Below are 13269 nucleotides of genomic sequence, written 5' to 3'. Positions count from 1 at the left end.
TAAATTGTTACAGTAGTTAAATGTAGACTTTTATTGATATTGATTAATGTACTGCATTGTTGAGGGAGCTAGCACATAAACATTTCACTGAACCTTTTATACCTGCTGCAAACTGTGGCAAATAAAATTGTCTTTGATGTAAACTCTTTATTGGTGCGTGTCAGTAAAAAAAAGTCAAGCAGAACTGGGGGACAGACATATACAGTGCCTATAGAATGTCTACACCTCCTTGAACATTTTTTTCACATTTTGTTGCGTTAAAGTGGGATAGATATAGATTTAATTGTAAAAACAGTCATTGATCTACACAAAATACTCCTTTTTCTATATATATTTACATTTTTTATTAATAGGACTTTTTTTTCTCTCCACATTTTGTTACAGCTTTATTCTATAACGGATAAAATAATTATTTTCCCTCAATCTACACACAATACCCCATAATAAAAACAAAAAAAAAACAGGTTTTTATAAATATTAGCACATTTATTGAAAAGAAAAAACAGAAATACCTTATTTACATAAGTATTCAGACCCTTTGCTATGAGACTTGAAATTGAGCTCAGGTGCATCCTGTTTCCATTGATCATCCTTGAGATGTTTCTGTAACTTTATGGGAGTCCACCTGTGGTAAATTCAATTGATTGGACATGATTTGGAAAGGCACACACCTGTCAATATAAGGTCCCACAGTTGACAGTGCATGTCAGAGCAAAAACCACCACCATGAGGTTGAAGGATTTGTTCGTAGAGCTCCGAGACAGGATTGTGTCGAGGCACAGATCTGGGGATGGGTACCAAAACATTTCTGCAGCATTGAAGGTACCCAATAACACAGTGGTCTCGATCATTCTTAAATAGAAGAAATTTGGAACCACCAAGACTCTTCCTTGTGCTGGCCGCCCGGCCAAACTGAGCAATCGGGGTAGAAGGACCTTGGTCAGGGAGGTGACCGAGAACCTGATGGTTACTCTGACAAAGCTCCAGAGTTCCTCTGTGGAGATGGGAGAACCTTCCAGAAGGACAACCATCTCTGCAGCACTGCAACAATCAGGCCTTTATGGTAAAGCAGCCAGACGGAAGCCACTCCTCAGTAAAAGGCACATGACAGCCCGCTTGGAGTTTGCCAAAAGCCACCTAAAGACTCTCAGACCATGAGAAACAAGATTCTCTGGTCTGATAAAACCAAGATCAAACTCTTTGGCCTGAATGCTAAGCGTCATGTCTGGAGGAAACCTGGCACCATCCCTACGATGAAGCGTGGTGGTGGCAGCATCATGCTGTGGGGCTATGAGACTTGCCAGGATCGAGGGAAAGATGAACGGAGCAAAGTACAGAGAGATCCTTGATGATAACCTTCTCCAGAGCGCTCAGGACCTCAGACTGGGGCAAAGGTTCACATTCCAACAGGACAATGACCCTAAGCACACAGCCAAGGCTTCGAGACAAGTCTCTGAATGTCCTTGAGTGGCCCAGCCAGAGCCCGGACTTAAACCTGATCGAACATCTCTGGAGAGACCTGAAAATATCTGTGCAGCAACAATTTAACAACAATTTAATCCATTTTAGAATAAGGCTGTAACGTAACAAAATGTGGAAAAAGTCAATGGGTCAGATTGCGCTGTAGTTCTTGCATAAGTATTCACCCCCTTTGTTTAGGCAAGCCTAAATTAGTTCAGAAGTTACATTTGGCTTAACAAATCACATACGTTATCTGAATTCACTCTGTGTGAAATAACAGGGGTTGACATGATTTTTAAAGACTACCCACTCCTCTGTCCCCCAAACATAAAACACGTGTAAGGTCCCCCAGTGAAATATAGAATTTCAAGCACAGATTTAACTAAAGACCAGGGAGCTTTTCGAAAGCCTAAAAGGGCAGTGATTGGTAGATGGGTAACAATAACAAATGAGACACTGAATATCTCTTCAAGCATAGTCAAGTTAATAATTATGCTGTGGATGATGTATTAAACCAGACATCACAGATGCATCCTTGTGAACTGAGCTGCTGGGCAGGAAACGTGATTTTAAAACAGCTACAGAGATGTGATTTTAAAACAGCTACAGAGTTCAATGGCTGTGATGGGAGAACTGAGGATGGATCAACAACATTGTTGTGAGTGACTCCACAATAATGACCTTAATGACAGTGAACAAATAAAAATATACAGAATAAAAAAACAAGGCAAAGAAATACACTTTTTGGCCTAAATGCAAAGCTTTATGTTTGGGGCAAATCCAATACAACACATCACTGAGTAACTTCCTCCATATTTTCAAGCACGGTGGTGGCTGCATCATGGTATGGGTCTGCAAAGTCTGGGGAGTTTTTCAGGATGAAAAGAAATGGGATGGAGCTAAGCACAGGCAAAATCCTAGAAGAAAACCTGAATCAGTCATTGGGAAATTAATTCACCTTTCAGCAGGACAATAACCTACAACACAAAGCCAAATCTACACTGGACTTGCTTACCAAGAAGATGGTGAATGTTCCTGAATGGCCATGTTACAGTTTGACTTAAATCTGCTTGAAAATTGGTGTAAAAAAAACTTTTCTTCATCACATACACTGGATAGGTGCTGGTGTTGTTTTACATGGTCATAGTATTACAGCACCCCCAGAGCAAATGAGGGTTTAGTGCCTTGCTCAAGGGCACAAACTGATTTTTCACCTTGGATATTTGAACCAGTGACCTTTCAGTTACTAGCCCAAAGCTCTAACCACTAGCCTACCTAGCCATCTAACCATGAGCCCTAACACCTTGACAAGAGTTTGCAAGAATTTAGAAAATAATAAACAGGCAAATATTGCACACTACAGGTGTTAGGGCGGCAGGTAGCCTAGCGGTTAGAGCGTTGGGCCAGTAACCGAAAGGTTGCTGGTTCGAATATCGAAGATGAAAAATCTGCTTTTATAATCTTTACCCAAGAAGACTCAAAGCTGTGTTTCAAATATGTATTGACTCGGGGGTGAATACTTATCTAATCAAGGTTTTATTTTCATTCATTTTAAAAAAGTTAGAATTTTTCGTCCACTTTGACAGTGTATACAGACAATTAAATACATTTTAATCCCACTTTTAATGCAACAAAATGTGAAAAAAGTTCAAGGGGGTGTAGACTTTCTATATAGGCACTTTATGTACTGTCTAATGTCTTGTATGTCTTTGAAGATCCTATCATGACAAAAAGAGCCAATACCAAACACAGACCCTTCATTTTTCTGATAATGAATTACATGGATTACAGTGACCCCAAATCAAAAGCAACACTTTTTTAAAGTATAAAGTTAGCAGCAAACAATTTAGCGTTTCTTAAAATATATACTGTGTGTATGTATATATGTATGTGTGTGTATATATATATATATATATTAGTATCAGTCAAAAGTTTGGACACCTACTCATTCAAGGGTTTTATTTTAAAAATGTTCTACATAGAATAATAGTGAAGCCATTAAAACTATGAAATAACACATATGTATCATGTAGTAACCAAAAAAGTATTAAATAAATCCAAATATATTTTATTCTAAATAAAACACAGTGTCACCAGCACAGCACCCCCACACCTCCTCCTCCATGCTTCACGTTGGGAAACACATGCGGAGATCATCCGTTCACCTTGTCTGCGTCGCACAAAGGCACGGCGGTTGGAACCAAAAATGTCGTATTTTCCACCGGTCTAACGTCCATTGCTCGTGTTTCTTGGCCCAAGCACGTCTCTTCTTCTTATTGGTGTCCTTTAGCAGTGGTTTCTTTGCAGCAAATTGACCATGAAGAACCTGATTCACACAGTCTCCTCTGAACAGTTGATGTTGAGATGTGTCTGCTACTTGAACTCTGTGAAGCATTTATTTGGGATGCAATTTATGGAGGCTGGTAACTCTAATAAACGTATCCTCTGCAGCAGAGGTACTCTGGGTCTTTCTTTCCTGTGGTGGTCCTCATGAGCCAGTTTAATCATAGTGCTTTTTTTTTAGCGACTGCACTTGAAGAAACGTTCAAAGTTCTTGAAATGTTCCGCAATGACTGGCATTCATGTCTTAAAGTAATGATGGACTGTGGTTCCTCTCTGCTTATTTGAGCTGTTCTTGCCATAAAGACTTGTTATTTTACCAAATAGGGTTATCTTCTGTATACCACCCCTACCTCGTTACAACACAACTGATTGGCTCAAATGCATTAATTCCACAAATTAACAAAACACACCTGTTCATTTAAATGCATTCCAGGTGACTACCTCATGAAGCTGGTTGAGAGAATGCCAAGTGTGTGCAAAGCTGTCATCAAGGCAAAGGGTGGCTACTTTGAAGAATATGAACTATAAAATATATTTTGATTTGTTTAACAATTTAGTGTTTACTACATGATTTCATATGTATTATTTCATAGTTTTGATGTCTTCACTATTATTCTACAATGTAGAAAATAGTAAAAAACGTTTGGTGTCCAAACTTTTGATTGGTACTGTATATATATTTTAAAATCTCTCTGTTGTTAATGTCATTGCATACCTGCTGCATAAAAACATGAATATCGCCAATGAGGAGACACAAGCCCACCCATAGATTATAAAGGACCTGGCTGCAAATACAGAGTTCTGCCCCCGCCCCTCTGGAAACCTATTTCTCAAAAGCTACAGATCCCATTCTGTGCATGTGTTATTTTACGCACACATTTTTTCTACGTAGCTGCTGCTCACACTCCACCTCCCTCACTTTATACACCGTCTTCTGAACCATGATGTAGCCGGATATTCCTGAACAGCTGCAATGAAAACCCTTCAGTGATTTGAACAAACATTCAAGGCCATTATGAAGGCTACAACCTTCTCCATCTGTTGTAATGGATAATGCAGTCACACAAGCAGGACGCAGTCCCTACACATTGAATTGGAGCAAAAACGATCTGTGTTTTGGTGATGTGGTTGCTGCCATATCGTAGCCACTAGCGCCAGCACCTTCCAGCACCTTTCAAAGCTTAATGATTAGTTGATTATATGAATCAGCTGTGTAGTGCTAGGGCAAAAAACTAAACGTGCACCGAGTTTGGGAAACCCTGCACTGTCCATAGTTGCTGAAAAATAACTACTACTTTGACTGCCTGTCTGACTCCTGCTTAGCCAATGTTTGCAATTATGATTAAAAAAAAACATTAAATCGCCAATAAGACTGCGTGTCTTGCTTGTGTTTGATATGCTGCCTAAAGAAGATGGCGCCGATAGACATGGCAGCTCTACTTCTAGCTCCTAAGCATTACTGCGTTGGAGCTAGGAACACAAGCCTGTCGCTACACCCGCAATATGTGTGTATGTGACCAATAACATTTTATTTGATTTGCCTAGTTAGCTGCATGTAAACTCCCCACTTAATTTGTGCATTGGGGCAAAAAAATAAATGCGAAGGGGCCTCTCGAGTGGCGCAGCGGTCTAAGGCACTGTATCGTAGTGCTAGAGGCGTCACTACAGAGTTGGGTTTGATCCCGGGCTGTGTCGCAGCCGACCGGGAGAACCATGAGGCGGTGCACAATTGTCCGGGTTAGGGGAGGGTCTGGCCGGCCGGGATGTCCTTGTCCCATTGCGCTCTAGCAACTCCTGTGGCGGGCCGGGTGCATGCACGCTGACACGGTTGCCACTTGGCGGTGTTTACTCCCGACACATTGGTGCGGCTGGCTTCCGGGTTAAGCGAGCAGGGTGTCAAGAAGCAGTGCGGCTTGGCAGGGTCGTGTTTCGGAGGACGCACGGCTCTCGACCTTCGCCTCTCCCGAGTCCGTAGGGGAGTTGCAGCGACGGGATAAGACTGTAACTACCAATTGGGGAGAAAAAGGGGTGAAAACTAGAAAACAACAAGTTTGTATGACCATGTTGATCATGTTTTTTGTGTAGGCTACAACATGTAAATATCTACATGTAGCCTAACCTCCTCCTGATAAAATAACATGAAATCATGCTTAATAGCCTACTGAGGGATGGAATGCAGTAGTTGGAACATGCGGAGTGGACAGCAGGTATGTAAAAAATTCCAACATGCGCAGTGAAATTGACCAGCACTTGCACTTGACCCCCCCCCCCCCCCCCCCCAGTTCTGACTCTACTGATAGCTACATTATTGAGGAAAAATGTACTTTCTATGCCTGCGATGTGGTTGTCCCAGCTAGCTATCTTGAATGCACTAACTGTAAGTCGCTCTGGATAAGAGTGCCTGCTAAATGACTAACATGTAAATCTCTATCTGTAGCCACGGCAAATCAGGTTTCCAGAAAATCCAACACTGCTGCCACTCCATTACGCCCCCCCCCCATTGCCTCAATTCGTCAGGGCATGGACTCTACAAGGTGTTAAAAGCGTTCCGCAGGGATGCTGGCTCATGTTGACTCCAATGCTTCCCAAAGTTGTGTCAAGTTGGCTGGATGTCCTTTGGGTGGTGGACCACTCTTGATACACACAGGAAACTGTTGAGTGTAAAAAACTCAGCAGCGTTGCAGTTGTTGTCGTAAACCGGTGTGCCTGGCACCTACTACCCTACCCCGTTCAAAAGGCACTTAAATCTTTTGTATTGGCCATTCACCCTCTGAATGGCACACATACACAATCCATGTCTCAATTATCTCAAGGCTTAAAAATCCTTCTTTAACCTGTCTCCTCCCCTTCATCTATACTGATTTGAAGTGGATTTAACAAGTGACATCAATAAGGGATCATTCCTTTCACCTGGATTCACCTGGTCAGTCTATGTCAAGGAACGAGCAGGTGTTCTTAATGTTTTGTACACTCAGTATACACACCCACACACACTCCACTGAAATTAATGTAGAGCAGATAGACATATAAAAAAATGCATTCGGAATTGTGTAGAAAAACAACCGTTAGTGATTTAGGTAGAGGTGGAATGGAATAGGGTGAGTCTTGGAACAGAATCATTAGCATCTTGGACTGGACTCCGCTAACAAGCTGATTTTAAAAAAAGTTCAGAGTTTAAAATGCTATATCAACAGTAAAATAATTGTTTAACATATACACATCAAGGCAGTTAAAAACAGTGCTCTGAGTCCCACAATGATACTTAAATTTGGCCACAATATCTTTACAAGCACGTCATTCAGTAACTGTCAATCAAATTGTAATGTGATGACAGAGCTCCATTAGGAAAGTCCCTCAGGCACCCTACTTTTTCAAAGAAAATATAAAAAACAAACATGTATATTTAGGAAACGGAGACATTTCTGGCACGTAATTGTGTACAATCAGAGCAGACAGTAGTGACATTCACACACATACAAACACATTGTTTTACAGACACACACAGACTGCAACCTGACATGACTTGTCTTCTGATAGAGAAACACACACAGAATGACCCTAAAGCAACCAGGAAGTTCATCCTGAATATGTACCAGGAGCAGAACCGAGACAGACAGACTGTTTACTCCCACTTCACCTGTGCCAACGACACAGAGAACATCCGTGAGTAGTTTACTGCCTTCGAAAACTCCCACCACGGCCTCTTCTACAACCTCTGGCAGACCAAGCTGGCTTAAGGAAGTGCAAGGAGATATTTCTGCCACATGGCTGTGTACAACCAGAGCAGTGATAGTGTTAGCTAGTGCAGCCTGTGTGTCTGCAAGATGTCCAGACAGTCCGTGTGTGTGTGTGTGTGTGTGTGTGAATGAAAGAGCAAGTCTAACCTGAGAGTAAGTAGGTAGTATACTGACGGGGGCACACCCTACCCTTGCACACACACACTATCAGTCAACGTTGTACTTTTGCCATGTCTCAGTGCTGGTTGGTGGCCATATTGGAGTGACCAGTCAGTATTTGTGTAGACTCTCCCGGGCGTCCTCCAGCTTGGTAAGAACCCACTGTAGATAAACAAAACCACACATTTCAATACTAAACCATAGAATTACAGTTTGGTGTCATTTGCTGACAAATATTGTTTGGTGTGTGCAACGACAGCAACAAATGGCAGCAGTTTATGTTATGCTAACCCACCTCGGCTATTTCTGGACTTTTGAAGTTTATAATCTTCCCAAACTCTTTGGCATGAAACACAGACTTTACTCTCTCCTGAAACACATACAGGAAAGTTTTTAAAAAATATTTATTTTAGATAACACATGATTTCTGAGAAATAGGGGGCCGTACTATGATATAATGTAGAGGAACAAACTGTTTGGATGCAAATGAGTGAAGGGGTACTCCCTATGCAGGCGTTTCCAGCTAGAGGGAGATACTTCTTTGGAAACGGGGAGCGGTTTATTCAAATGGTTATAATAAGCAGTTTGGTTAAGATGAGTTTCATTCACGTAGTATCGGGTATTACTTTGTGTGTGTGTATCACTACAATGGGCAGATGAGGATACCTTTGCCTCTATCCGAAGCCTCCTCCCCTCCACGATCATGGGCTTCTTGGTGAACTCGTCAAACAGATACTGCCACTCACAGGTAAGCTGCCCAAATGTGCCTTTGGTCACGAAAAAGATTCCACTGGCGAGACGAGAGATGGAGCCTCAGAACATTCACAGACAGCCATTACAGTCTACATTTAATACTACAAACCCCAGCCAGCTTCTTACCTTTTGGTGATCATCAAGTAATCAGACTCGTTTACTTTGGCGTGAGCAAAGTATCTGTACTTGGCGAACTGTCCATTCTCAATTTTCTAAAAGAGAGTAATTTGCTTATCAGGTTATTTCAACACAATTCTAGAAAATAGGCACACGTCTTCATCAAATTGGACATTTAAACATACGATATGCTAAACTAAATGCTAAGTCTACTGCCGATATGATAAGAGAAATTTGGTACCTTTTTCACACTTCGATTAAAATGGCTTTGGGATGTTCACCATTCACACTGGCTCTGGCAGGAGATCTGATGAGTACCGTTACTGATCTACATTGATCTACATACTTCCCCTACGGATCTGACAATGGCTTGCATGAAGGACACATCCTAGGCTCTGTTTGAATACTTGATGAATGCATCCTTCCTTTCTCCATTCCTTGAAGAAATCCCTGATCTGACATGGTTGGATTGGAGAAAGTTGTGCTACAACAGTTGCTTACACACATACATTTGTGTTAGATCAGTGATAACTTCAAGGGAAGAAGGAAGAAAGGAAGGGTGTATTTTTGAAGTATTCAAACAGGGCCATCATCTTTCCACTTGACTTGTGGACCATCTGTCATGTGACCAGAGATGTCAAACCACATCTGAATACTCCCCTGTGGTACACTGACTTCTTTATTGAGTCTAACGCATACCTGTTATAAAATGTTTAAACCTTTCATTATCACATGGTAATGAATGTTGATGAAGTGATAAGAAAAGGTTTGGATGAGAAGACGATGTAATAGATGTTTCAGTAGGAAGAGCAGTGTTGGATATGAGTGAAAGACTGAGTGCATAGCGGCAGCGTAGCCTAGTGGTTAGAGCATTGGGCTAGTAACTGAAAGGTTGCAAGTTCAAATCCCCGAGCTGACAAGGTACAAATCTGTCGTTCTGCCCCCGAACAAGGCCACTGTTCCTAGGCTGTCATTGAAAATAAGAATTTGTTCTTAACTGATTTGCCTAAAGGTAAAATAAATACAAAAATGACTCTTCTGAAAGAGGGAGGGCCAAAATGCCATGAGGGAGGACTGCTGACTGACCATTACATCACTCCAGACCAATATGGGCTCAAATTACTGGCAATGCACAAACAATACTTACAATGCAATTATAGAGAAACTCAAAATACCAACATGTAAGAAATACTGTACTTTATTAATGTTTCAATGGAACTCACCCAAATCATTTATTGATTTAATTAAAAATCAATCTCCTCTAAATCACGGTTTCACAATTAATGGCACCCTTAAAGATAATTGTAAATAACATCTACCAAAATTAAACCAGGAATTACATTCCGCTTATTTAAGTTGATTTAAGTCTTAAGAAACTATATTGAGCCATTACATCACTTCCTGTTTCACTAGGGTATAAAAATGAGGTAACACGCATGCAATATTCCTTTGTCATCCAACACTATGAAGAAAACAAAAGAACTGGCAGTTTAAAAGAGACCGATGGTTGTAGACCTTCATTAATCTAGTAATGGCTACAAGAAGATCCACAAACGATTGAATATACCACTGAGCACTGTCAGGGCAATTATAATAAAATTCAAAAGATATGGAACAGTTGAAACCTCACAGGTAAAGGACGCAAATGCATTTTGCCCACCAGGATTGGGAGGATGGTGAGAGAAGCAACAAAATCCCCAAGAATCACTGTGAAAGAATTGCAGGCCTTGGTGGCGTCTTGGGGTCACCAGGTTTCAAAAAGCACCATCAGACGCCACCTCCACAACCACAGGCTCTTTGGAAGGGTTGCCAGATGAAAGCCCTTTCTGACCCCAAGACACAGACGCAAGCACTTGGAGTTTGCCAAACGTTATTCAAATTATGACTAGAAGAAGGTGCTCTGGTCAGACGAGACCAAAATTGAACGTTTTGGTCAGATACAGCATCGGCATATTTGCCGTCGAAACAGAGATGCATACAAGGAGAGGCACCTCATACACACGGTGAAATATGGTGGTGGGTCAGTAATGTTTTGGGGCTGTTTTAATTCCAGAGGCCCAGGGGCACTGGTTAAGATTGATGGCATAATGAATTCCACCAAGTATCAGGCAATTTTGGTTGACAATCTGGTTGCCTCTGCCAGAAGGCTGGGACTTGGCCGTATGTGGACTTTCCAAAAAGACAATGACCCAAAACATACCTCAAGATACACACAGAAATGGTTCTGTGACAACAAAATCAATGTTCTGCCATGGCCATCTCAGTCGCCGGACCTCAATCCAATCAAAAACCTGTGGGCTGAGTTGAGGGCAGTTGATAAACGCAAACCCAAGAATGTGAAGGATCTTGAAAGGATCTGCATAGAGGAATGGTCCAAAATCTCTCCAAATGTGTTCCTTAACCTTGTCAAACATTACGGAAAAAGACTCCATGCTGTTATCCTTGCCAGAGGTGGTTGCACTAAGTACTAAATGAGGAGTGCCAATAATTATGGAACCTTGATTTTGGTGAAATTTATATTGCATTAAATAATTGTATGATTTTGGTTGGTTCCATTGAAACATTAATAAAGTACAGTATTTCTCACATGTTGGTATTTTTGAGTTTCTCTATAATTATATTGTTTTAAGTATTGTTTGTGCATTGCCAGTCAGGGGTGCCAGTAATTTTGGAGCCCACTGTATTTCATATTAACTTAATATGAATAATATCTACTTTTCCCAAAGAAATCCTGGCTCTACGATAGCATAACATTACGGTAATATTTTTTTAATCAATTATATTATTATGATTAACGATTTCTGACTCCGCCCCCTTACATGATGGGGCAGAAGGTTGGATGACAGATGAAGGGTAAAATAAATAGAATGATGGTTTTACATGACAAAATGCAAGGGGGTCCTGCAGCAGCAGAATCCTGAGAATACATGTGTGTTTTATAAAAAAATGCCGGGCACATAAGAGTTAACAAAAAATAAAGAACAGACGAGAATGACAAACAGCCTGGCAGCTGGTTATTCAGGAGGCCTAGAGTGTTAAAATGTCCTGCTGGAGGAGGCTACACCCCAGTGACCGACACAAACAAACATATAGTACACAAAGCATTAACTAGGACTTAGCAATTCAATTACACTCTAGCGGTCATCATCATCACTGCCAGTCCTACTCCAATCAGTGAAGGCCACCCTTTTCTGTAGACATGACAAGAGAGCAGACCAAGCCAATGTCAGGGCAGACAGACAAGCCCGTCGCTAATAATATCCAGCTCTACAAAAACATCGTTTCCATTGAAGCAAATTAAAACATCAGTACAGCGCAGCTTCAAGAACAACTATGAAAGACCAAAGCATTACCTGTCACACCCTAATCTGTTTCACCTGTCTTTGTGCTTGTCTCCACCCCCTCCAGGTGTCGCCCATCTTCTTCATTATCCCCAGTGTATTTATACCTGTGTTCTCTGTCTGTTGCCAGTTCGTCTTGTCAGATCTTACCAGCGTGTTTTCCTGTCTCCCTGCTTTCTCAAGTTCTGTTTCCTAGTCTCCCCGGTTCTGACCTTACGGCCTGTCCTTCTGTAACTTATTGACTCTGCCCTGGATTACAGACCTCTGCCTGCCTTTGACCCGTCTTTGCCTGCCCCCTTTTTGGGTCAATAAACATCTGTGACTCTAGCTGGGTCTTATCCTGAGTTCTGATATTACCTAGTGCTTATCAATTCCATTCTAGTTTTCATCATCCACATTAATAATAGTAACAATAATACATTTGATTTGTATAGAACTTTCTCATCATCATCATCACTGCCAGTTGTACTCCATTCAGTGTAGACCACCATTTTGTGGACATGACAAGAGAGAAGACAAAGCCAATAGCAAAACAGAAAGACATACAGACAGAAACACAGACACATATTCAGAGACACAGACAGTAAAGTGTCTGACGCTACTATTAATCTTCAACTCAACGAAAAGCTTGTTTGCATTGAAAATAAAATTATCCCATCACTTCCCCAGTGAAACAGCAATACAGAAGTACATTAAAGCTTCAAGATAAACTGTTGGTACTCCAGCAACACCTAGAACCCGCAACTCCAGTTACACCAAAACTACACAAAACAACAACATTATCTCAATGCCTTAGCTACAACTACAGTTACACCAAAACTACACTACACAACACAACATTATTATCTCAATGCCTTAGCTACAACTACAGTTACACCAAAACTACACTACACAACATTATTATCTCAATGCCTTAGCTACTACAGTTACACCAAAACTACACTACACAACACAACATTATTATCTCAATGCCTTAGCTACAACTACAGTTACACCAAAACTACACTACACAACATTATTATCTCAATGCCTTAGCTACAACTACAGTTACACCAAAACTACACAACACAACATTATTATCTCAATGCCTTAGCTACAACTACAGTTACACCAAAACTACACAACACAACATTATTATCTCAATGCCTTAGCTACAACTACAGTTACACCAAAACGACACAACACAACATTATTATCTCAATGCCTTAGCTCACGACATCTACAGTTCATGACGGTCCCATTCCATTCCAGCCCTGCAGGCCAAATTGATTGAATTGAAATCGACCCAAACTCTGGCCAACTACATTGCTGACACATGCCAGATGTTACAAAGCCTGGATCGGTATTTAACATATCAG

General features: G+C 41.1%; 1 protein-coding gene across 2 annotated transcripts in view; it reads right to left on the bottom strand.

The window, feature by feature from the left end:
- Positions 1-16: 16 nt before the first annotated feature.
- Positions 17-13269, bottom strand: part of LOC106585690 (intermembrane lipid transfer protein VPS13A) — a 71819-nt gene continuing 58566 nt past the window's right edge. For both annotated transcript variants that reach the window (XM_014172179.3, XM_014172180.3), the window contains 4 exons: positions 8580-8665; positions 8367-8490; positions 7996-8070; positions 17-7862 (listed from right to left, as the gene is read on the bottom strand). In XM_014172179.3, coding sequence (XP_014027654.1) covers positions 7812-7862; positions 7996-8070; positions 8367-8490; positions 8580-8665 — 336 coding nt within the window. In that variant the 3' untranslated portion in view covers positions 17-7811. The remainder of the gene's footprint in view (positions 7863-7995; positions 8071-8366; positions 8491-8579; positions 8666-13269) is intronic.

Source organism: Salmo salar, chromosome 24 (genome assembly GCF_965601325.2).
Source record: "Salmo salar chromosome 24, fSalSal1, whole genome shotgun sequence".
In the NCBI taxonomy this organism is placed as follows: domain Eukaryota; kingdom Metazoa; phylum Chordata; class Actinopteri; order Salmoniformes; family Salmonidae; genus Salmo; species Salmo salar.
The sequence above is the reverse complement of the archived record's forward strand: the minus strand, read 5'-3'. Positions and strand labels throughout refer to the sequence as shown.